The sequence below is a fragment of the Oncorhynchus keta genome, chromosome 18 (genome assembly GCF_023373465.1).
Source record: "Oncorhynchus keta strain PuntledgeMale-10-30-2019 chromosome 18, Oket_V2, whole genome shotgun sequence".
NCBI lineage: Eukaryota > Metazoa > Chordata > Actinopteri > Salmoniformes > Salmonidae > Oncorhynchus > Oncorhynchus keta.
In genome coordinates this window covers 24,024,192-24,047,460 of record NC_068438.1, presented here as the reverse complement: position 1 = coordinate 24,047,460, position 23,269 = coordinate 24,024,192, and the positions used below count along the sequence as shown (strand labels likewise).

At 43.0% G+C, this 23,269-nt stretch overlaps 1 protein-coding gene across 3 annotated transcripts; it reads left to right on the top strand.

Annotated features, from left to right (window-relative positions):
* The first annotated feature begins 314 nt into the window (after positions 1 to 314).
* Positions 315 to 22,951, top strand: LOC118397472 (uncharacterized). Of its 3 annotated transcripts, none has more exons than XM_035792242.2 (19): positions 315 to 689; positions 4,197 to 4,447; positions 7,668 to 7,822; positions 10,276 to 10,393; positions 11,662 to 11,728; positions 11,904 to 12,006; positions 12,707 to 13,600; positions 13,832 to 16,843; positions 17,784 to 17,897; positions 18,033 to 18,083; positions 18,315 to 18,409; positions 18,512 to 18,628; positions 19,020 to 19,189; positions 20,717 to 20,819; positions 20,940 to 21,101; positions 21,470 to 21,548; positions 21,746 to 21,854; positions 22,093 to 22,298; positions 22,444 to 22,951. In XM_035792242.2, the coding sequence occupies exons 2-19, from the start codon at positions 4,347 to 4,349 to the stop codon at positions 22,590 to 22,592; spliced, it is 5,805 nt and encodes a 1,934-aa protein (XP_035648135.2). In that variant the 5' UTR covers positions 315 to 689; positions 4,197 to 4,346; the 3' UTR covers positions 22,593 to 22,951. The 3 variants fall into 3 exon arrangements, with proteins under 3 accessions (XP_035648135.2, XP_035648134.2, XP_052323627.1); XM_035792241.2 differs by having other exon boundaries at positions 316 to 689; positions 12,671 to 13,600; XM_052467667.1 differs by lacking the exon at positions 315 to 689 and adding an exon at positions 722 to 961 and having other exon boundaries at positions 12,671 to 13,600.
* The last annotated feature ends 318 nt before the right edge of the window (positions 22,952 to 23,269 follow it).

Genomic DNA, 23,269 nt, shown 5'->3' with positions numbered 1-23,269 from the left:
AGACTGCCACCCAGTGTCCAATTTCTATAAAACAGACCTATTGTGGTTATTCTAGTTTACTGTATACCTGTATACTGCATTTGGATGAAAGGTAATTTACTCCAACAGAATGTATGCAATCACTTGGAGTCTATTTACAGTGTTGTACTTATCCATATTCACATTTGCATTTGTCCAGGTCAGCGTGTTGAAACACCTGTGCTCCATCAAGCCTCAGGCTTACACCTCCTCCTTGACAAACAGACTCCCTGCCATAATCTCAACAATCATCTTTACTTTGTGGGTTGGATTTTAAGGTTAAGAATTTCACAACTGCCAGGGAATATGCCACATGACACGGATAATAAATTAGCACCTTGTTCGTGTTCCTTTTACACAATTGTACATATTTCCATTGGCGCAGTGTAATACGATTACATTAGCATACGTTTAAGATTCCCGTATGAAAATACAACAACACTATTTTTATTGGACAACTTTATTTTCAATGGTGTTTGCTCTTCATACACTTGTTAAAGTTTCTACAGTATAGGCCGCTATCAACATTGACTGCTGGCATTGAACAGTGACCACTAGTCATTATGGGCACTTAACCCGTTTGAAGGAAGCACACACCTCCCTGAGTCTGACCACCTACCTCCAGTGGATGTCCGAATTTCTCTACAGACAGAGGTAGTTTCCAAAACAAGGTAAAACTTTTTATTTACATTTTTTTGTTTGGCCTGTATTTGTCTCTCCAAAAAGTCACAAAGTAAGATATCAATCTATTGTTCTTCAGATTTTAACGTCTGATGAGGAAGAACATGAATGCGCTGTGAAGCCTTACCAACAATGACATTTGGGAAACAATAAAACTGAAGTTATTGACATTAACACAGACATTTTAATCGCGGTCTATCCCCACTGTCCTGAAGCCAACACTTGTGAACGAAAATGATTACGAGCTGCCTCATATCCTAAGGTTAGTCAGAAATTATATACAAGGAATTTAGACTTCAGAGACCTGTGTATTAATTCTTATTCTTTATGTGGGCTACTTTTTAGGATGGTGTTTTTCAAGCCAGCATCATGTGCCGGTGCCAATTAAAATATATAAATAAAATGTTATTTTTCTTTCCGAGGCTGATCTTATTGTTTTCCTACATACAACAAATGTAAACTTATTTTAAAGAGGACTACGATACTGCAGCTTTAGGGCTTCTCTTTCTGAGAAGAAGACATGTGTCTATGCAATTTAATTAACCAATTACACTAACATTGTTATGAGACGGATTAAGCAGGCAAAAACATAACATTGCACAAAACATTTCCATTTTATAGGTTATCGACTGTTCTATGCTATTATTTAGGCTACTATAAAAACTTTTTTTTTAAAGCCTATCTCTTTGATTTACTGACAGTTCACACCCACAATATGAAATTATGAAATGTTTTACATGCAACCATAATGTGAATAGCTAACATCAATGTCGAAATCCATGAGACAGGACAGAACCCAGGTAGCACACATATGAGGCTTCCATATTCATGTATCTTTTTATCTGACAAATGTTTAGCTGTAAGCTTTAAGTCATTTTACATTTACATTTAAGTCATTTAGCAGACGCTCTTATCCAGAGCGACTTACAAATTTTCACTCAGAAGTCTTCACAAGGTTGCTGGGTTTGTATTAAGGCAGTGGACACTACAATATGTTAACTGTTGATAATGGAGGACAAATGATTCATAATTTATATCAGAGTTTACCCTAATCTTATAAGAGATTTTTATTGATTGATTTAAGTAAAGTAGGCAACCCATCTAAACTAAGGTAAGTCAGCAGAATTTAATTGAGAAGGAAAAAAGAAACGTTTGAATTAGGGTTTTCAACATGGAATTCTGTGGCTGCGTTTACACAGGCAGCCCAATTCTGATAATGTTTTCAATAATTTGACTTTTGACTAATCAGATCAGCTCTGAAAAAGTTCTGATGTTTGGTCAGAAGACCACTTAATGGAACAAAATATCAGAATTGGGCTGCCTGTGTGAACACAGCCTATTCGTCAGATGGTTTACAAAGGAATACATCCTAATCTATTTGGGGCTTCATTACACCCTGCATAGGTATGGCAAATTATATTCATGCTAATTTCAGCTGACTATTAACTCAACATCGTCTTTTGTTTCTCAATGACTGTAAATCATGATTACTACCTTATTTCACTCACTGTACGCAATTTATTTAACAAGGCGTTGATCACCCAGGTGTTCAGAAACATCAGGAACAGGAATTAAACTCTCCACCCACTGACTGCATCATCAGAGTATTTTGTAGTTGAGATGAAATAATACAGAGTACACTTAGTCCATGTGACCTCAGAGACAAATCACATCAACTTAAATTAGTTAGGTTTTATCTAGCATTATTTACTGAATTATAATGTTTGATCCAACATGGTTTTCTGCTCCCAAGTGGCACAGCGGTCTAAGGCACTGCATCTCAGTGCTAGAGGCGTCACTACAGACACCCTGGTTCGAATCCAGGCTGTATCACAACCGGCCGTGATTGGGAGTCCCATAGGGTGGTGCACAATTGGCCCAGCGTCGTCCAGTTTTGGCCAGTGTAGGCTGTCATTGTAAATAAGAATTTGTTCTTATTAACTGACTTGCCTAATTAAATAAAAGTTCAATTTAAAAAAATGATTTACTGAACGAGTGTTTGATCCAGCATGATTTACCGAATTAGTGTTTGATCCAGCATGATTTACTGAATTAGTGTTTGATCCAGCATGATTTACTGAATTACTGTTTGATCTAACATGATTTACTGAATTAATGTTTGATCCAGCATGATTTACTGAATTAGTGTTTGATCCAGCATGATTTACCAAATTAGTGTTTGATCCAGCATGACTTACTGAATTAGTGTTTGTTCCAGCATGATTTACTGAATTGGTGTTTGATCCAGCATGATTTACTGAATTAGTGTTTGTTCCAGCATGATTTATTGAATTAATGTTTGAACCAGCATGATTTACCGAATTAGTGTTTGATCCAGCATGATTTACTGAATTAGTGTTTGATCCAGCATGATTTACCAAATTAGTGTTTGATCCAGCATGACTTACTGAATTAGTGTTTGTTCCAGCATGATTTACTGAATTAGTGTTTGATCCAGCATGATTTACTGAATTAGTGTTTGTTCCAGCATGATTTATTGAATTAATGTTTGAACCAGCATGATTTACCGAATTAGTGTTTGATCCAGCATGATTTACTGAATTAGTGTTTGATCCAGCATGATTTACCGAATTAGTGTTTGATCCAGAATGACTTACTGAATTAGTGTTTGTTCCAGCATGATTTACTGAATTAGTGTTTGATCCAGCACGATTTACCGAATTAGTGTTTGATCCAGCATGATTTACTGAATTGGTGTTTGATCCAGCATGATTTACTGAATTAGTGTTTGATCCAACATGATTTACTGAATTAATGTTTGATCCAGCATTATTTACTGAATTAGTGTTTGATCCAGCATGATTTACCAAATTAGTGTTTGATCCAGCATGATTTACTGAATTAGTGTTTGATCCAGCATGATTTACTGAATTAGTGTTTGATCCAGCACGATTTACCGAATTAGTGTTTGTTCCAGCATGATTTACTGAATTAATGTTTGAGCCAGCATGATTTACCGAATTAATGTTTGATCCAGCATGATTTACTGAATTAATGTTTGTTCCAGCATGATTTACTGAATTAATGTTTGATCCAGCATGATTTACCGAATTAGTGTTTGATCCAACATGATTTACTGAATTAGTGTTTGATCCAGCATGATTTACTGAATTAGTGTTTGATCCAGCATGATTGACTAAATTAGTGTTTGATCCATCATGATTCACTGTTCACTGTTCATTTACAGTCAACGTTCTCCATATAGAGCCTAACCTTGACATGAACAGTTTTATCAACCTTACCTAAGGACAAAATATACTATACTGTAATGTAGCATAAGTTCAAAAGCACCTGCTTTGAAATGTTTTCCCCAAGAGCAAGGCCATGTTATGATCACATACTCAAGCCTTTGGTCATGTGTCTGTTGTTGCTTAGAGGCACTGTTTTACTATGATGAGCAATGTGTGTGAATTATGGGAAGATGAAAACAAAGCCTCCAGGAGCTCACACCTTGAATATTCTTATCAACTCTGCAGGTGCCAGCTACCCGAGCGATGCCTCTGGAGCTCCGAGCTTAGAGACAGACGCTGCCCATCACATCCCATCACTGACTGCCTCAACAGGCCTCAGGGCCCAACTCCAAGCCCTTTCCACACCAGCCCTGGTGAGAGAGAACCTGAGTCACCATGATAGACCTGAGCCATCTGACGGAGGAGGAACAGTCGATGATCATGACTGTGCTGAAGAGAGATGAAGAGCTGAAGAAAGCAGAGGAGGAGAGGATCAAGTGAGTTTGTGATAGCCCTATTCTCACAGCTCTGAACCACGACTGTGTCATTAGTGTATTTCCTAGTTTCCACATATTTTGATAAAACATTAGTGTTGCCCCACTTAGCCTCTCCACCCTCTAGCTGAAATTATAGTTATGTAATCAAATACATGCTTTGTGTATTGCATGTAAATATGCTATATTGTTTTAGATAATGTAATGTATTCAATATTGTTGTATTTTTTTAGTGCCTATTCGTTCCCTTTCATTCTATGAGGAGAGTGGTTTCTCTGTCAACCACACCCCACCTGTGTGGGAGAGGTAAAAAGGCTGGTGAAGTGATGTTCGTCTGTCTGTAATATAATAACAACTCAGCCAGATATGGACACAGCCTCCACCACAGAGAGGCCTCAATGTGAGATAAGCAATTAGATTAACCCTCCGATTCAACTTTACAGAACCACGTGGGAGAGAAAAATGCAGGCTCAATGGTCTGAAATAGATACCCTTAGAGGTAGAACACAGAGATACACCTCACTGCGTTTAACCATGGAATCTTGAGGCACATCCACTACATAAACAACGTCATGTTGATGTATACTCAGACAGTCTTAGAATTTCTTGTCATGTCATTACACATTCAGATGTGCCAACTAAGGAGAACTGGGTCTTAAATTAGCTTAGTCTTAAGCCTTCTTGTCAAAGCAGTTCCACAGTGAGAAAAAAGTTGAGAAACAAAGGCCTATTCATTTTGATTCTGTAATGGAGTTGGCTAGGCAAGTCTATTTCTAACAGTAGAAGACTGGAGACTGACTCTGTATGGTTGACTTGTCTGTGTTCAGCCATGGCCTTAGTGTAAAAGGATTAACACCAATCGTATGTATTAATGTGCTACCCAAATCAAATTTCAAATCAAATGTATTTATATAGCCCTTCGTACATCAGCTGATATCGCAAAGTGCTGTACAGAAACCCAGCCTAAAACCCCAAACAGCAAGCAATGCAGGTGTAGAAGCACCCCTCTTTCACATGACCAGGGTTGTTTACCTTCTCTTTTCCACCCTCCCCTCCCTTCTTAATCCGCCACACACTCCCTCCTCCCTTTCTGTGGACTACTTTGTCAATCACTTTGAAAAGAAGGTTGACGACATCAGCTCCTCATTCATTCAGCCTATTGAGTCCACTGGTCTCACTCCCACTCTCTCTCAAGATGAAATCCTGCGAGTCCTCGACCCCATCTCTGGAGAACTTCTCACTTCCCTCATCAACTCACCCTTGACCACTGGCTGCATCCACTCTGACGTCAAAATGTCCCAAGTCGTTCCCCCTCCTCAAGAAACCAACACTCGACGACTCTGATTCAAAAACTACAACTGGTATCACTTCTTTCTTTTCTTTCCAAAACACTTGACCGTGCTGTCTCTGACCAACTCTCTCGCTATCTCTCTCAGAACGATCTTCTTTACTCAGGCTTCAAGACGGGTCACTCAACCAGACTAGTCTTCTCTGTGTCACGTAGGCTGTCCGCTCTGCGAAATCTGACTCTCTCTCCTCTGTTCTCATCCCCCTTGATCTATCCGCTGTCTTCGACAACATAAACAATCAGATCCTCCTCTCAAGGATGGGCATCTCAGGCTCTGCACACTTTTGTATTTCATCCTACCTGGAAGCCACTACTACCAGGTCACGTGGAGAGGATCTCTGTCTACACCACATATCTCTCACTACTAGTTTCCCCCAGGGCTCAGTTCTAGGCCCTCTTCTCTATCTACACCAAGTCACTCGGCTCCATCATATCCTCACAAGGTCTCTCCTATCTTTACTATGCGGATGACACAGAATGAGGATAGCCCCATTCATGCATCTCTGCAAGCCTGGCAGATATCTCAGCTTGGATGTCAGCCCACCACCTCGAGCTCTTCCTTCTCCCGCTCAAAGACCTCTCTATCACAGTTGACAGCTCCACGGTGTCCCCCTCCCAGAGTGCAAAGAACCTTGGTGTGACCCTGGAAAACACCCTGTTGTTCTCTGCAAACATCAAAGCAGTGACTCACTCCTGCAGGTTTTTTTATTTCATTTAACTAGGCAAGTCAGTTAAGAACAAATTCTTATTTACAATGACGACCTAGGAGCAGTTCGTTAACTGCCTTGTTCAGGGGCAGAACAACAATTTTGTACCTTGTCAGCTCGGGGATTCAAGCTAGCAACCTTTCGGTTACTGGCCCAACGCTCTAACCACTAGGCTGCCTGCCACCCCAAAGAATAGATACCGGTTGTAGTTTTTGACATCAGAGGAGTCGAGTTGGTAGAAGGTTCATGCTCTACAACATCCGTAGAGTACGACCTTACCTCCCACAGGAAGTGGCGCAGGTCCTAATCCTGGCACTTGTAATTTCCCGTCTGGACTACTGTAACTCGAGGTTGACTGGACTCCCCACTTGTGCCATCAAACCCCTGCAACTTATCCAGAATGCTCCACCCCTACAGGATGGCAGCTCTCACTCATCCCAGTCAAACTCTTCTCTGTCCTGGCACCCCAATGGTGGGACCAGCTTCCTCCTGAAGCTAGGACAGCAGAGTCCCTGCCCATGTTCCGACAACATCTGAAACCCGACCTCTTCAAAGAGTATCTTAAATAATCCCCCAGAATAAACATCTGAAACCCTACCTCTTCAAAGAGTATCTTAAATAATCCCCCAGAATAAACATCTGAACCTTTACCTCTTCAAAGAGTATTTTAAATAATCTCCCAGAATAAAAATCTGAAACCCTACCTCTTCAAAGAGTATTTTAAATAATCCCCCAGAATAAACATCTGAAACCCTACCTCTTCAAAGAGTATCTTAAATAATCCCCCAGAATAAACATCTTGCTTACTCACCAACAACTAATTCAAACAGAAATCATTGTTGAGCTTTTCCTCATTTAATATTGATTGAATTAAATAAGTGTTTTCTCCTCAAAAAGAATGTGAACTCTTTAGCACAAGCGCTGCATTGTGTTCCATTGGGTTAGATTGTTAACTCATGTGGTGGTAAATATACCTTTCCCGTCAACGTTTAGCCTATAGTGTGTCTCTCAACCAGAATAAATCAATGGCATTACCTAAAGGTAATTATTCAGAATCACATCCTTGACTGAACTGTGTTCCACCTCTTGTGCTTATGTAATGTGTTTAATGGGTAACTGTACCATACCCTGTATACTGTGATGTACCTGGGTGTGTTTTTCCCATCAGGCAGCTGCAGAAAACCAGTGCCCCAGTGGACAGCAGGCTCAAGTACCTGACAGGGGAGTGGTTTTACGAGGCCAAGTCTCTGAGACACCGGGAAAAGATCCATGGCTCCGAAGTAATCCTGGCCTCCATGAAGCAGAGGAAAGCAGGTTCTTTAGGTGGGTCAAAAACACTGTTCAAACACTAATTGAGCGCTGCATACAGTAAGTCATTCTCACGCAAGATAAGTATGTGTGCAGTTCACACATACTGCAGTATAATGAAAAAGCCATACATCAGAGTAAAATAAATATATATATATTTTTTAAATGTTATTTTTTATTTTTTTTATTTTAGCCAGGTAGGCCAGTTGATAAGTTCTCATTTACAACTGTGACCTGGCCAAGATAAAGCAAAGCAGTACAATAAAAACAATAACAAAGAGTTACACATAAACAAACGTACAGTCAATAACGCACAATAAAAGAAAAATATAAAGATCTATGTACAGTGTGTATGTAACGGATGTGAAATAGCTAGCTAGTTAGCGGTGGTGCACGCTAAATAGCGTTTCAATCGGTGACGTCACTTGCTCTGAGACCTTTGTGGAGCGATGGGTAACGATGCTTCGTGGGTGACTATTGTTGATGTGTGCAGAGGGTCCCTGGTTCGCGCCCGGGTATGGGCGAGGGGACGATCTAAAGTTATACTGTTACATGTACAAATGTAGAAGAGTAGGGAGGTAGGCAATAAATAGGCTTTTGAGGCAGAAATAATTACAATTGAACATTAATACTGGAGTGATATATGTGCAGATGATGATGTGCAAGTAGAGATACTGGGGTGCAAGAGGGTAAGTAATAATATGAGGATGAGGTGTACTATTTACAGACTAGCTGTGTACAGTTACAGTGATTGGTAAGCTGCTCTGACAGCTGATGCTTAAAGTTAGAGAGGGAGATATTTATATACTTTAGATTGCCTCGCCTGGTTTACCAACTATTTCTCTGGTAGAGTTCAGTGTGTCAAATCGGAGGGCCTGTTGTCTGGACCTCTGACAGCCTCTATGGGTGTACCACAGGTTTCAATTCTCGGGCCGACTCTCTTTTCTGTACACATCAATGATGTTGCTCTTGCTGCTGGTGATTCTCTGATCCACCTCTACGCAGACGACACCATTCTGTATACTTCTGGCCCCTCCTTGGACACTGTGTTAACTAACCTCCAGACGAGCTTCAATGCCATATACCTCTTCTTCCGTGGCCTCCAACTGCTTTTAAACGCAAGTAAAACTAAATGCATGCTTTTCAATCGATCGCTGCCCGCACCTGCTCGCACGTCCAGCATCACTACTCTGGACAGCTTTGAATAGGTGGACAACTACAAATATCTGGTTAGACTGTAAACTCTCCTTCCAGAGTCACATTAAGCATCTCCAATCCAAAATTAAATCTAGAATCAGCATCCTATATCGCAACAAAGCATCCTTCACTCATGCTACCAAACATACCCTCGTAAAACTGACCATCCTACCGATCCTCGACTTCGGTGATGTCATCTTTAAAATAGCCTCCAACACTCTACTCAACAAACTGGATGCAGTCTATCACAGTGCCATCTGTTTTGTCACCAAAGCCCCATATACTACCCACCATTGCGACCTGTACGCTCTCGTTGGTTGGCCCTCGCTTCTTACTCGTCACCAAACCCACTGGCTACAGGTTATCTACAAGTCTCTGCTAGGTAAAGCCCCGCCTTATCTCAGCTCACTGGTAACCATAGCAGCACCCACTCGTAACACGCGCTCCAGCAGGTATATCTCACTTGTCACCCCCAAAGCCAATTCCTCCTGTGGTCGTTTTTCCTTCCAGTTCTCTGCTGCCCATGACTGGAACGAATTGCAAAAATCTCTGAAGCTGGAGACTCACATCTCCTTCACTAGCTTTAAGCACCAGCTGCCAGAACAGTTTACAGATCACTGCACCTGTACTTAGCCTATCTGTAAACAGCCCATTTATCTACCTACCTCATCCCCATACTGGTATTTATTTATTTATTTTGCTCCTTTGCACCACAGTATCTCTACCTGCACATTCATCTTCTGCCGATCTACCATTCCAGTGTTTAATTGCTATATTGTAATTCCTTCGCTACCATGGCCTATTTATTTCCTTAACTTACTTCATTTGCACTCACTGTATATAGACTTTTTGTTTTCTTTTGTTCTACTGTATTATTGACTGTATGTTTTGTTTATTCCATGTGTAACTCTGTGTTGTTGTATGTGTCGAATTGCTTCGCTTTATCTTGGCCAGGTGGCAGTTGTAAATGAGAACTTGTTCTCAACTAGCCTACCTGGTTAAATAAAGGTGAAATAAAAATACATTAAAAAGTGCTAAACGTTGTATTAATATGTCAAGTTTATGCTATCGGGTTTGTACAGTATGTTCAGATCATCAGCAGACATGGGTTATTGAGTTTATAGAGAGTATACTGTAAGCACTTACTGTATTCCCTGTCTGTCTGTCTGTCTGTCTGTCTGTCTGTCTGTCTGTCTGTCTGTCTGTCTGTCTGTCTGTCTGTCTGTCTGTCTGTCTGTCTGTCTGTATCTGTATGTCTGTCTGCCCTGCAGATGGGTTTCTTTCCAGACCCAGAGCAGTCAGCGGTAAAGTCTCAGACATCACCCCCCCTCCAAAACCTGCCAGGCTCCTGGAGGCACCAACACAGCCAACACAGCCCCAGAAGAACAGGTGATCCACTGCTCCACTGCACTCCTCCTCCCACCCCTCCATCCTCCTTCCTAACCCATCCCTCTCTCTGCTGTACCCCATTACTCTACCCAGTCTCATAACCATGCCTTGAGGACAGGTCAGTATAGCAGTTCAGCATGAGTGATCAATCATAGCACTTGCCTGCACAGAGTGAGACCTGTGGTGTGTGTGTGTGTGTGTGTGTGTGTGTGTGTGTGTGTGTGTGTGTGTGTGTGTGTGTGTGTGTGTGTGTGTGTGTGTGTGTGTGTGTGTGTGTGTGTGTGTGTGTGTGTGTGTGTGTGTGCGCGCAGGGATGCACGTGTGTGTGTCTTCGGTGTGACTCAATCTCAATTTGAGTCAACATAGGTGGTGCTCACGCTTTCATGGAATCTATCTGCTCTATTATATTTACAGGATGTGGTCTCACGAGGCTAGGAGCCAGTCAGTATGGGAATGCTACAAAAAGTTATTCTTTTGAGAAGCAAGTAATTCAACTAGAGAGGCCTGTAATTTTATGTGTGGCTGTTAATGTTCAGGTAAACGTGCCAGTATTATTCTCTGCCCAGTCACTTGTATTATAACTTACATCACTTCCTAAAGTAAATACAAAGTGAAGCTTTCTATAAGTCTTGTAGTGAAGCTTGGTGTGTTTGGCATGCTGTGCATGAGGTCATATGGGCTGTGTTGACCTCCCTGACTCCCAGCGGGCAGCAGCCAGATCTCTAGGTGAGTCGACTCTTCCACAGCCCTGCCTCCCTTTGATGTCACAATGAATCACATGTGAGCAGGCATCAGTTATGCAGGAGGCTTGTTCACTGAACAGCCGGTCACAGAGGTGCTCAGGAATTGTATGAGGAAGTGCAGATACTAAGCCCTTTCCTTACAAGGCCACAGTGTAACAGTGGTCTCCAATGTCCATCTGATTTGACATCCAGTAGAGTGTATCTGGGCTCCCGAGTGGCGCAGTGCTAGAGCTGCCACTACAGACCCTGGTTTGATACCGGGCTGTATCACAACCGGCCGTAATCGGGAGTCCCATAGGGCGGCGCACAATTGGCCCAGCGCTGTCCGGGTTAGGAGAGGGTTTGGCTGGGGTAGGCCGTCATTGTAAATAAGAATTTGTTCTTAACTGACTTGCCTACTTAAATAAAAGTGAATTAAAAACGTTTAATTTTTTTTTTATCCTGGTGCTCTGAGGGCTACTCATCTATAGTATAAACCCAAATTCCTATTCTATTCTGATAGTGATCATTCTGTCTCCTTTGCAGCAAAAGCCTCAATGTATCAGATGCAGAGAAAGAGAGGCTGAATTCAGTTGTGCAGTCCCCGGGAAGGGTAGGTGAGATTTCATTTGCAGAGAATATATGTGAAGCATGAACAGAATAAACAAACAAAGTATTTTCATGCTGTTCTGATTTTTTTCTGTTTTTCCAATCATCATATCACAGTATGACTTTTAGAGTATTGTGAAATATAGTGAAATATATATTTTCTTCTCTTCTCATTCCAGCCAAGGCACAATCCTTTCAATCGAGCATCCCTTATTCTAGAGGTAGAGAAGACAGAAAAACAGTCCAATGGAAATCAAGAGACTGAGAAAGCATCTGAAGCAGGTTCGAGTGCAGTGCATATACCTTTTTATATAATAATATAATAATATATGGCATTTAGCTGACGCTTTTATCCAAAGCGACTTACAGTCATGTGTGCATACATTCTACGTATGGGTGGTCCCGGGGATCGAACCCACTACCCTGGCGTTACAAGCGCCATGCTCTACCAACTGAGCTACAGAAGGACCACAATCAAGCATTATGGTACATTGAAGAATAGGAGGTTGAGTCAAATTGAATAACATCATCTTTCAGGATATTGTGAGAACAATTTTTGGCTGGATCACAATAGTGCTTTACAGATGTAGGATCTTAATTTGATCATAATTTGATAATAATTTGCTGAGAATGTTCCTGCACTGAAGATGAGCTTCGTAATTTTGCATAAATTCACAAAAAACACATGGCTATATTAACAGTATTGCAGTTTTCATTTAGCCTACTTTTGGCTAGCTAATAGCATAATCATGACCAAGCAACATTATGGATTAAATGTTCAAATCCTGTTGCTGCTGGATTATTTTTGATGTGGCAATATAGGTAAAATTAAGATCATACATCTGGAGTAAGGTGATACTGATGCTAACCAGGCCTGTGACATGCAAATAATTTATCACAGTATCACATCTCCTCATGTTCTACCATTGTGTTCTCACACACACAGAGCCCTTATCTCCCCTGATCATTCTCATGACAGCAGACTCCACCAGTCACAACTCAGCAGGCTCTGCCACCTCCGAGGAGTCCTCTCTAGGATTCAGGCCCGTGCCCAAGAAAATAACCATCCTCTCCCGGCACTCGCAGAGCTCTCTCACGGGCAGTGATGTCTCCATTCCTGGGCTGCAGGGTCATCCAGCTGGGTCAAAGGTCATCGCCCCTGCCTCTCAGGGAAGTCTCCAACATGGCTCCAGCTGTGGCTCAAACCAGTCTAGCCAGGGGGCTTTGGACGTTCAGTCACAGAAAATGTATCCAACTCCCATCTCTGAGTTACAGAACAATGCAACTCCAGTATCTCCCTCCAGTCAACAACTGAATACTTTGAGTCACCACTCCCACAAGCCACTGAAGCCTTTAACCCTAGTCTCCGCCAATACTGATTTTGAGAGAGCGAAAGAGGCCCATGAAAGAGAGAGGAGAGCAGAGCCCTCAGATAACTCACTTGTCAGACACCTAGTGAGAACCCCCTCTCATCTTAGGGAAACTGAGAGTTCCAAAGTTCCCTTGAGGCCCTTGAGTGAGCCAAAGCCTTTCCGACTGTTGAACCTTAGACCAGCCACACACTCTGATAATGACAGACACACAGATACATCCTACACAGGTCATCAGAAGAGTGAAGGTAGCGATGGTCTCATCCAGAGAGAGTTTGTCAGTGAGGGTCCTCCTCAGGGCAGAGAGAGGTCTGATGGTCCATTTTCAAAACCTCTGTCCATACCACTCTCTCCGAGCTCAGAACTAACAGCCCCTACTCACCACCAGCCTTCACAGCATGCAGCCTTTCAACTCATTGAGATGCAGGACAAGGAGGTGATAAAAACCCGCAATGTGGACACCGCAATCAGACAGGAGGACCCTAGTCTGCCTCCAACCACTGTGGGTAAGTCCAAAGACAGAAAGTGAAAATTCATGGAGCCCACACTACAATTTAAAACCAGTGTGAAAATGAATTCAAATTCATTAAAGTTCTTGGCCCAAGGGTATTGTTATACATGAACGTGATCAATCAATGGAGGGTATTTTTAGACCACTGTTGAAATGTCTAATCTTTAGTTCTTCAGCTTATTTTTTCATGCATCATAACACTTTTATGAACTTTTTCTTTCTTCAGATCAATGGAAACATCATGATCTCCATAACTCTGGGGATAAGCCTGATAAGCATGTTCATAAAAAAACAGTAAACCCCAAACCTGCCTCTAAATCAGCCCCTCGTAGTCCCCAGCCCACAGCGGAGCAGGGCGACTCCATTTCTAAAGTCTTAGAGTGGTTCAGCCGCAGCACAGACAGCAACGACTGGCTGAAGACTGAGAGCGATCAACCAAACATGGAGGAAGACGTGATTAACTCTGTGAAAACAGATACAGATGACCGGCCTACCTTTGAGAGCAGGTCTCAGCAGACGGAGAGGAAAGCTCCTAAGGTGAAGAGAAAGCTCCTACATGTTGACCCCAGCCTGTATATGCAAAGTATTGGAGGAGGAGTGTCAGTGTGTTTAACACCAGAGGTAAAGGATGGATCTCAGTCGGAATCCTCTATGGATCAACCTACGGACCAGTCACCTTTGAATACATTAAGATCATACCAGCTCAAGTCTGAGGGGCTGAGAGCAGCATATTGGAAGGAGTTCAAGCAAGTGATGTTAGATAGAGAAGAGGATGTGATAGATAGGCAAGAGAATGTGAAGAAGGTCAGTGGCCCTCCAGCCAAGGCTGTTGGACCACAGGTCGCAACACAAGAAGTCAAACAGAAAGAGGTCCAAGATGAGAACCAACCACCCAAAATCACCCACCTGAAGTCCTTCTGGGAGAAGGGCAACACTGGGCCCAAGATACTCATCAGTAGATCAATCATTGATAAAAGACAGAAACCAATGGAGAAAGAGAAAAAGAGAGCACTAGCAGAGAAGTCTCATAGAACTGTTCCTGTCCCAGAGTCGAACGGTGTGGAGGGGTCTTTGAGGAAGAATCTCAGGGATGAAAAAGGAGATGAACAGTTAAACCTAGATACTCAACACAGCACTGCTAGTCGAGATATGAGAAGTGTTCAGCCGAGTGTTAACTCTTACAAACAGGAGGTATACAGACCCCAAAACAGTGTTGTTATTGCTCCCTCTATAGAGATACGTACACTGCCAACCTGGGATGATAGCTACACTCATGGGGCTCAAAGTGAGGAGGACAATTTGACTTTAACAGAAGAAGATCTCAGAAGATCCCCAATGACAGTAGACAGAAGAAGCTCACAGGCAGAAATACTCTACCTAAGTAGACTCCATCCTCAGCCTGACACGCTGTCCCAGTCCAGACTCAGCCCAGAACATCAGAGATTCTCCCCATCAACACTCAGTCCTCAGCCTGAATTGCTCATCCAGCCCACAGTCAACCCTCAGCCTGTGAAGCTCTCACCTGCCATACCAAAACCCCAATCTGAAATGCCATCCAGGGCCAGTCCCAGCCCACTGCCTGAACTACTCTCCCAGCCTACAAACAGCCTAGACTCTGAGAAGTTTAGACACAAGGTTGGAAAAGAAAGTGAACAGTTATCCCCCAAAACTCAGCAAAGCAATGTCAATGTACAGTCAAGTGTGTCCACTAAAAAACAAGGCCACACCATTAAAGATCAAGGAAATAGCCCACACACCCTGAAACAGGTTCCCCCTCAACAGGACAGCAAAGCATACCGTATAAAGCAGCTCAAGTCCTTCTGGGAGCCGGAGAAGAACAGGCCTATATTTTACGCGGGTAAATCAAAGGAAGCAGGCGACGCCAGCGTGACTCAAATTCCATCATCAGCCATAGAAAAGCTGAATAAAAGGTACACCAAGTCTGAGTTTGACCTGAGGTCAATCTGCAACGAATCTGACGGCGACCATGAAGGGGATTCCAACCTTTCCTCTGACAGAAGAATACAGAATTTCACAGTCTTCACGATGGATCAGAGACTGGAGAGGTCGTCCCCAAGCCTCGGTGCAAAACGCTCACAGTTTAAGAATCTCTGCAACTTCTGGGGTGAGGCCACTTCGAATAACAGAGGGCCGATCTCTTCTGACGAACTCAAAAGCCCCAAAAATAAGGAGCCAATGGATGCCCAGAACTCAATACTGGAGTTAAAGCAATGTGTTGACCCTGATTTCTACAGCAAATCTGCCCCCAGCCCGCCACAAAAGGTCAGTGCTACACTACCTTTGGATGAGAGCCAGCTCAAGAAAACATCTTCACCTTCTTCACCATCTTCTCCATCTCCTCTACCATCTTTAGTCAGGGGGAACAAAGATGGGGAGCACCAGTCAAGGTCTAAATCGATTGAACTGGGTTCAGGAGCTATGATTGACACTAAAGAGCACCAGTCAAAGTCTAGATCAGTTGAGGTGGGATCAGGAGCTATGATTGACACTAAACCCAACTTCCCACCTCATATCACCATAGAGTCAGCGCAGCAAAGAGCCCCTGGTGTCCCCCAGGTCACAAGGGGCTCAGAACGGGACTTCACCAAAGATAAAAAGGCCCCGAAGCCCCAAAGCACCTCAGGAAAGGAATCTCGGTCTCATAAAGCTAGAAAAGACAGTTTTGGAAACTCAAGTGGAAGTGGACGTGCAAGTTCACTTCAGCGCGCCACCAGTATGTACACATTAGACATGAATGAGGAACAGGCCCAAACTTCTATGTTGTACCCTGAAAAGACACTGGATATTAGTCATGTCCAGCCCAAGAAAACACAGGGTAGACGACAGAGTGGTGACAAGCACGCTCCTCCTGGTCCAAGGAGGTCCTCAAAATCATTGGACGAGTCTGAATCTCTGACCCCTCGCACTCGGGTCTTTGTTCCTAAAGACTACCCCTATCTGGAGTTTTCAGAGACCAGCGTCCACACTGCTCTGGCCCCGGCAGCAGGCCCGCCTGCGGCTGAACTTGACCTGAGTGGGGGGCTTGTCAGATCCAGCACCCTTGTGGACTCAGAGGAACGCTACAGTAGGAGGAGCAGCAAGATAACCCAGCGGCCCCTGGCCCTCTGGTCAAACCAGGGCAGCACTGACACTGGACGGGAGTCATCATTAAGTGCATCTGAAATAGCATCGAGTAGCGCGTCTGAATCTTGGTCCAACTCCAGGACCAGTTCAAACCGTGAGTTTTGATGATCAATACGGTAGCGCCCTGTTGTTTTAGTACAAGTGTTATGTGACCTGTGAAATATCATGAAAACATATAATAGTTATTTGTTTATCTGGGTTCCCTGTGAAGTAATCTTCTGATAGATGTTTTTCTAGATCAGGCAGCATCCAGGATGCAGTGTCCTATCTGTTTCATTGTAAATAGAGTGTGTGCAGGGAATCAGCTGCCTGTGTTTCATTTGTGGGTTGGACGATACTCTTTTGTAACTTTATTGACATCACATAGTGCTCTGATAGAGCCAGCAACTAAGTAGCCAAGTTTAGCTTTGTTTGAGTTAGGCATTCCTCTCCAGGATACATTCCGGAGTTTACTTTTATGAGTAATGATATAATATAGCCAGTAAAAAAAAAAATTCTACAACTTCAAACATATTTCTCTCTTCCAACTTAACTCTAGAGACACTTTGGCTATCTGTAAACAACAGACTACATACACTGAGTGTACAAAACATTATGAACACTTGGTCTTTCCATGACATAGACTAACTAGGTGAATCCAGTTGAAATCTATGATCCCTTATTGATGTCACTTGTTAAATCCACTTCAATCAGTGTAGATGAAGGTGACGAGGCAGGATAAAGAAGGATGTTTAAGCCTTGAGACAATTTTGACATGAATTGTGTTTGTGTGGCATTCGGAGGGTGAATGGCACTTTTGTAAAGTCCATGCCCCAATAAATTGAGGCTGTTCGGATGGTAAAAGGGGGGAGGGGGCAGGAGGGGTTGCAACTCAATATTAGGAAGGTGCTCTTAATGTTTTATATACTCCTTGTAAATTATCAGTGTAAAGAGGCCACATATAATGTTTTTTAAACATGTCTATGTGTGGTCTTTGTTGAAGGTATCTACATGTACAGTATGAGCAACTATTTCTCTAATGTCTGATGTTTTAGGTGAAAATAATGATGAGGATCAAGACCCTATACAGAAGGCATTGAAAAGAGCTCAGGCCCGCTCACAAAATCTGGCCAAAAGTCTTGAGGATATCACAGCATCCATGCCACCACGTGAGAAATGTCCCTTGTCTCCTCAACCACTATACCAGCATTATAGTGGTGCTGTCAGGTTGGCCCAGATACCAGAATTAATGCATGTTGGGATGAAAACAGAATGTTGTCTATGTTTTACATAATTCCCAACAGGACAAGAAAGAAGACTGGCTCCCCTTGATGTCCTCAGGCGAAGCAGTGATGGTTAATAATTGTTTTGTACTTTTCTTGGAAATGTAACTAGCCTTTGGGTCGATATTGGGTTAGACAGTTTATACCAAATATAATATAGAATACAGGCTTTTTATTCTGTGTTGTAGAATGCTAGCATTGCTGGGTAATTCAATAGCTACAGTAAGTGATCTGTAATAAGGTTATGAGAGTATTATGGAACCTTTAGCCTCTCATCCTTCTCTCTGTTCTGTCCTCCCTCAGCATCCACCATCCCCTCTCCCTCCTCATCCCTCTACTCTGACCCTGAACATTTGAAGAAGATGAGCAAGTCTGTTCCCTCGTTCCTGCAGAACGAGGTAAAGCCACAACATCTTTATTCCATGCGAGCTCTTTAGGTCAAAGAACACTGTATGTCTGTTTGTGCACGGGGCATTCTAGCGATGCTGTCTGTATTCTAGAGTGATTGCAGAGAAACTGACTCCGCCTCTGAAGACAGTTACCATGGAGGCAGGCAGAAGACGGGCAGATCTATGACTAACCTCAGCAGCTCCTCTGGCATGGCATCTGTGTCCTCTGTATGTTCACTTCACGCATGCTCTGCTAACACGCAACCACTGTTCACATTCAAAGCACGCACATGTTCTGCCTAACCAAACTTAGCTGGCATTTTCTATTGGCAACTATCATGATTATACAATATTAACAGTCTTATTAAATCTTTTAATTGTCCCATTAACCACACATTTTATAGTTTTTCACACCATGATATTAATGAGAACTGCCTGAAAGGCTAAGGTTTTATGTAAACTGTTTAGAAGGTTTTAACTGTGTGTGTGTGTGTGTGTGTGTGTGTGTGTGTGTGTGTGTGTGTGTGTGTGTGTGTGTGTGTGTGTGTGTCTGTGTGTGTGTGTGTGTGTGTGTGTGTGTGTGTGTGTGTGTGTGTGTGTGTGTGTGTGTGTGTGTTAGCTGAGTGGCAGTGTGATGACCATGTACAGTGGGGACTATGGAGGTGTGGAGGTGCAGGGGAACATCCAGTTCTCCATCAACTACGTTCAGAAGCTCAGGGAGTTCCACATCTTCGTGGCTCAATGCCGAGACCTGGCCGCCGTCGACCCTAAGAGGGGCCGCTCTGACCCGTGAGTACAGTGCCAACTATTATACGAGGCCCCTTCCCCTGTTTTCAGGACCCTGTCTTTCAAAGATAATTTGTAAAAATCAAAATAATTTCACAGATCTTCATTGTAAAGGGTTTATACACTGTTTCCTATGCTTGTTCAATGAACCATAAACAATTAATGAACATGCACCTGTGGAGCGGTCGTTAAGACACTAACAGCTTACAGACTGTAGGCAATTATGGTCACAGTTATGAAAACTTAGGACACTAAAGAGGCCTTTCAACTGACTGTGAAAAATACCAAAAGAAAGATGCCCAGTGTCCTTGCCCATCTGCGTGAACGTGCCTTAGGCATGCTGCAAGGAGGCATGAGGACTGCAAATGTGTCCAGGGCAATAAATTGCAATGTCCGGATTGTGAGACGCCTAAGACACAGGGAGACAAGACGGACAGCTGATTATCCTCGCAGTGGCAGACCACGTGAAACAACACCTGCACAGGATTGGTACTTCTGAACATCATACCTGTGGGACAGGTACAGGATGGCAACAACAACTGCCCGAGTTACACCAGGAATAAGCTGAGAGAGGCTGTACTGAGGGCTTGTAGGCCTGTTGTAAGGCAGGTCCTCACCAGACATCACCGGCAACAACGTTGCCTATGGGCACAAACCCACCGTCGCTGGACCAGACAGGACTGGCAGAAAAGTGCTCTTCACTGACGAGTCACGGTTTTGTCTCACCGAGGGTGATGGTCGGATTTGCGTTTATCGTCGAAGGAATGAGCGTTACACAGAGGCCTGTACTCTGGAGCGGGATCGATTTGGAGTTGGAGGGTCACAGCATCATCGGACTGAGCTTGTTGTCATTGCAGGCAATCTCAATGCTGTGCGTTACGGGGAAGACATCCTCCTCCCTCATGTGGTACCCTTCCTGCAGGCTCATCCTGACATTACCCTCCAGCATGACAGTGCCACCAACCATACTGCTGATTTCCTGCAAGACAGGAATGTGTTCTGCCATTGCCAGCGAAGAGCCCGGGTCTCAATCCCATTGAGCACGTCTGGGACCTGTTGGATCGGAGGGTGAGGACTAGGGCCATTCCCCCCAGAAATGTCTGGGTACTTGCAGGTGCCTTGGTGGAAGAGTGGGGTAACATCTCATAGCAAGAACTGGCAGGTCTGGTGCAGTCCATTAGGAGGAGATGCACTGCAGTACTTAATACAGCTGGTGGCCACACCAAATACTGACTGTTACTTTTTATTTTGACCCCCCCTTTGTTCAGGGACACATTATTGAATTTCTGTTAGTCACATGTCTGTGGAACTTGTTCAGTTTATGTCTCAGTTGTTGAATCTTGTTATGCTCATACAAATATTTACAGATGTTAAGTTTGCTGAACAAAAACTCAGTTGACAGTGAGAGGGCGTTTATTTTTTTGCTGCGTTTATATAGCCTTGCTTTCTTATTTACTCCTCCATGATTGATTGGACACTGCTGAAATACATGGTGCTTTGTGTGTATGAGTCTTGTGTTTCTTGTTGTAGGTATGTTAAAAGTTACCTGGTACCTGACAAAGCCAATATAGGGAAGAGGAAAACATCTGTGAAGAAGAAGACTCTCAACCCCATTTTCAACGAGCTCCTCAGAGTACGAGAGTTTCTAAAAACTATATATAATTTAAATTGAATAGAGAAATGTATCATTACATGTACATCAGGTCTGACATAAAGTGCTTTTAACAAAAAGTATTTCCTGTTCCTTTATCAGTATCGGCTTCGTATGGAGCACCTCCGAACTCAGACCCTCATTCTCTCTGTCTGGCACCACGACACCTTTGGCAGGAACAGTTTTCTGGGTGAGGTGGATGTGGACCTGTCCAAATGGGACTTTGACCACACCCAGATGAACTACTTAGCTCTGAAATCCAGGGTGAGACAACGTTACACCTGCTTTGTCTGTGTAATGGTCTCAGTACTGTGCCAAAACATTCATCCAAGACTGAAATCCATCTCTATGCTTTTGCTATTTATTTAAATGGCTGTGCCTGTTAGCATTGTGTGACATGACATGCTGTGCATGTAAGCATTGTTGGCCGTCATTGTAAATAATAATTTGTTCTTAACTGACTTGCCTAATTAAATAAAGGTTAAATAAAATAAAATAGAATTGTGTGACATGACAGTGGGTTGTGGAGGTGTTAGTATAGTTTGGAGTGTGTCCAGTAAGGTGGTGGTGCTATTTAGTAAATTAGAGTGTTCTCACTGTTACTCTCTGTGCTGGCGGCCTGGTCTCCTCAGCCCACCTCCAGTCTGCAGCCTTCAGATTACAGAGGGGAGATGAAACTGGCCATACGCTTCCTGCCTCAAGTCTCCCACAGTAAGAGTCTGCACGCCTCACATGTCTTAACCATCACCAGTGTCTATAAGCAATTTATTAAATAGAAAGGTTATATTTTATGAAGAAAATGTGTTGCTTTCGGTAACTAGTTACCATATAGTTAAATATCAATTTTGTGCAACAGAAAGATACAGTGTACACAAGTTCACTGAATCACGCTTGATTATAACCACTAGGCCCAGGAAAGGATCCCCCCTCTAACAAAGGTGAGGTTCATATTTGGATGAAAGACTGCAAGAACCTTCCCCTCATCAGAGGGGCCACCATCAACCCATATGTCAAGTGGTACGTACAACACATGCCGTAAATAATATCAACATTTGAAATGTATGAATTGCTCAATATGATCAAGGACAACTACAGCATCTGGGGAGAACAGAAAATGTGGAGGCCTATCATAAGACATATCCCCTTAGCCTCAATTTCCAGCCTTTCACATTTACTTTGCTGGTGATAGTTGTAGGTATATGTAATATTTCTGAAACAATTGCCTGACTTGTGAGACTGCCTGACTCCTCTGTAGCTTTGTGCTCCCGGACACGAGCAGAAAGAGTCGACAGAAAACTCGGGTGCTGAGGAGGACGGTGGAGCCGGTGTTTAACCACACCATGGTGTACGATGGCTTCAGACAGGAGGACCTGAAGGAGGCCTGCGTGGAGCTGACTGTGTGGGACCGTGACAAGCTGGCCAGTAACCTCCTAGGGGGTATAAGACTGGGGCCTGGCACAGGTACTAATGGACTATTCTATTCTATTCTATTATATGATTTTATTTTATATTCTAGATTTCTCCACAGAAACACAAGTTCTGTACATTCATTTTATTCAATTGACTTCATTGGCTAAGCCTAGGTTCTCTCCATCTCTCCCTACAGGCAGAAGTTATGGGGCGTTGGTGAATTGGATGGACTCGAATGCTGACGAGGTAGCTCTATGGGAACGAATGATGACCTCTCCAAATGAGTGGGTGGAGGATGTACTGCCACTAAGAATGCTAACCACAGCAAAGACTGTGCTGAAATGAGAACGACTGAGAGAAAGTCTTCAACCTGCCACAGTTCAAATAACGTTGTTGCGTTTTATGTTATATACTGTGCATGTGATGTGTAATCTAGAATAATCAGACATTTTACATTGAAATATATAGGAATGAAGAAGCTTTTGTAAAAATCTGCTGAACAAGTTGATCAAATGTTATATTAATGATAATCATACAACCCAAATATGATTATTATCAGTCAAAACACACTTATTTTCTGTTTAATTAATCACAACAATCACAACAAGTTTACTCACTCCATTATTTATATTTGATATGACAATTTTCCATGACATGAATGTTCATCCTAACATTAACCACAATTAAAGAATGTGCAATGATGAGTATTCAGAGTTTATTGGTGTCCAGAAGAAGTGTCCAGAAGAAGTGAAGAGTTTTAGTAGATCCGTGGTCTGTGTGTGATGTTGATGAACAGTCTACTCTGTACCCATCTCTTCAAACATCACTGCCTGTATAATGGCCATCACATGTGACTTTGTACTTGGTGTGCCAGATCACTTTGGGCAGAAAGCACTGAGCACTCTGGATAACCAGCCCCACCTGGTGGACAGACACACCAACAGCAGGAACTATTATTTTACCATACATGGTCAGGAAGTGGTGGGTTTGGGAACCTGTGACTGTTGGTAACATTCTGGAAT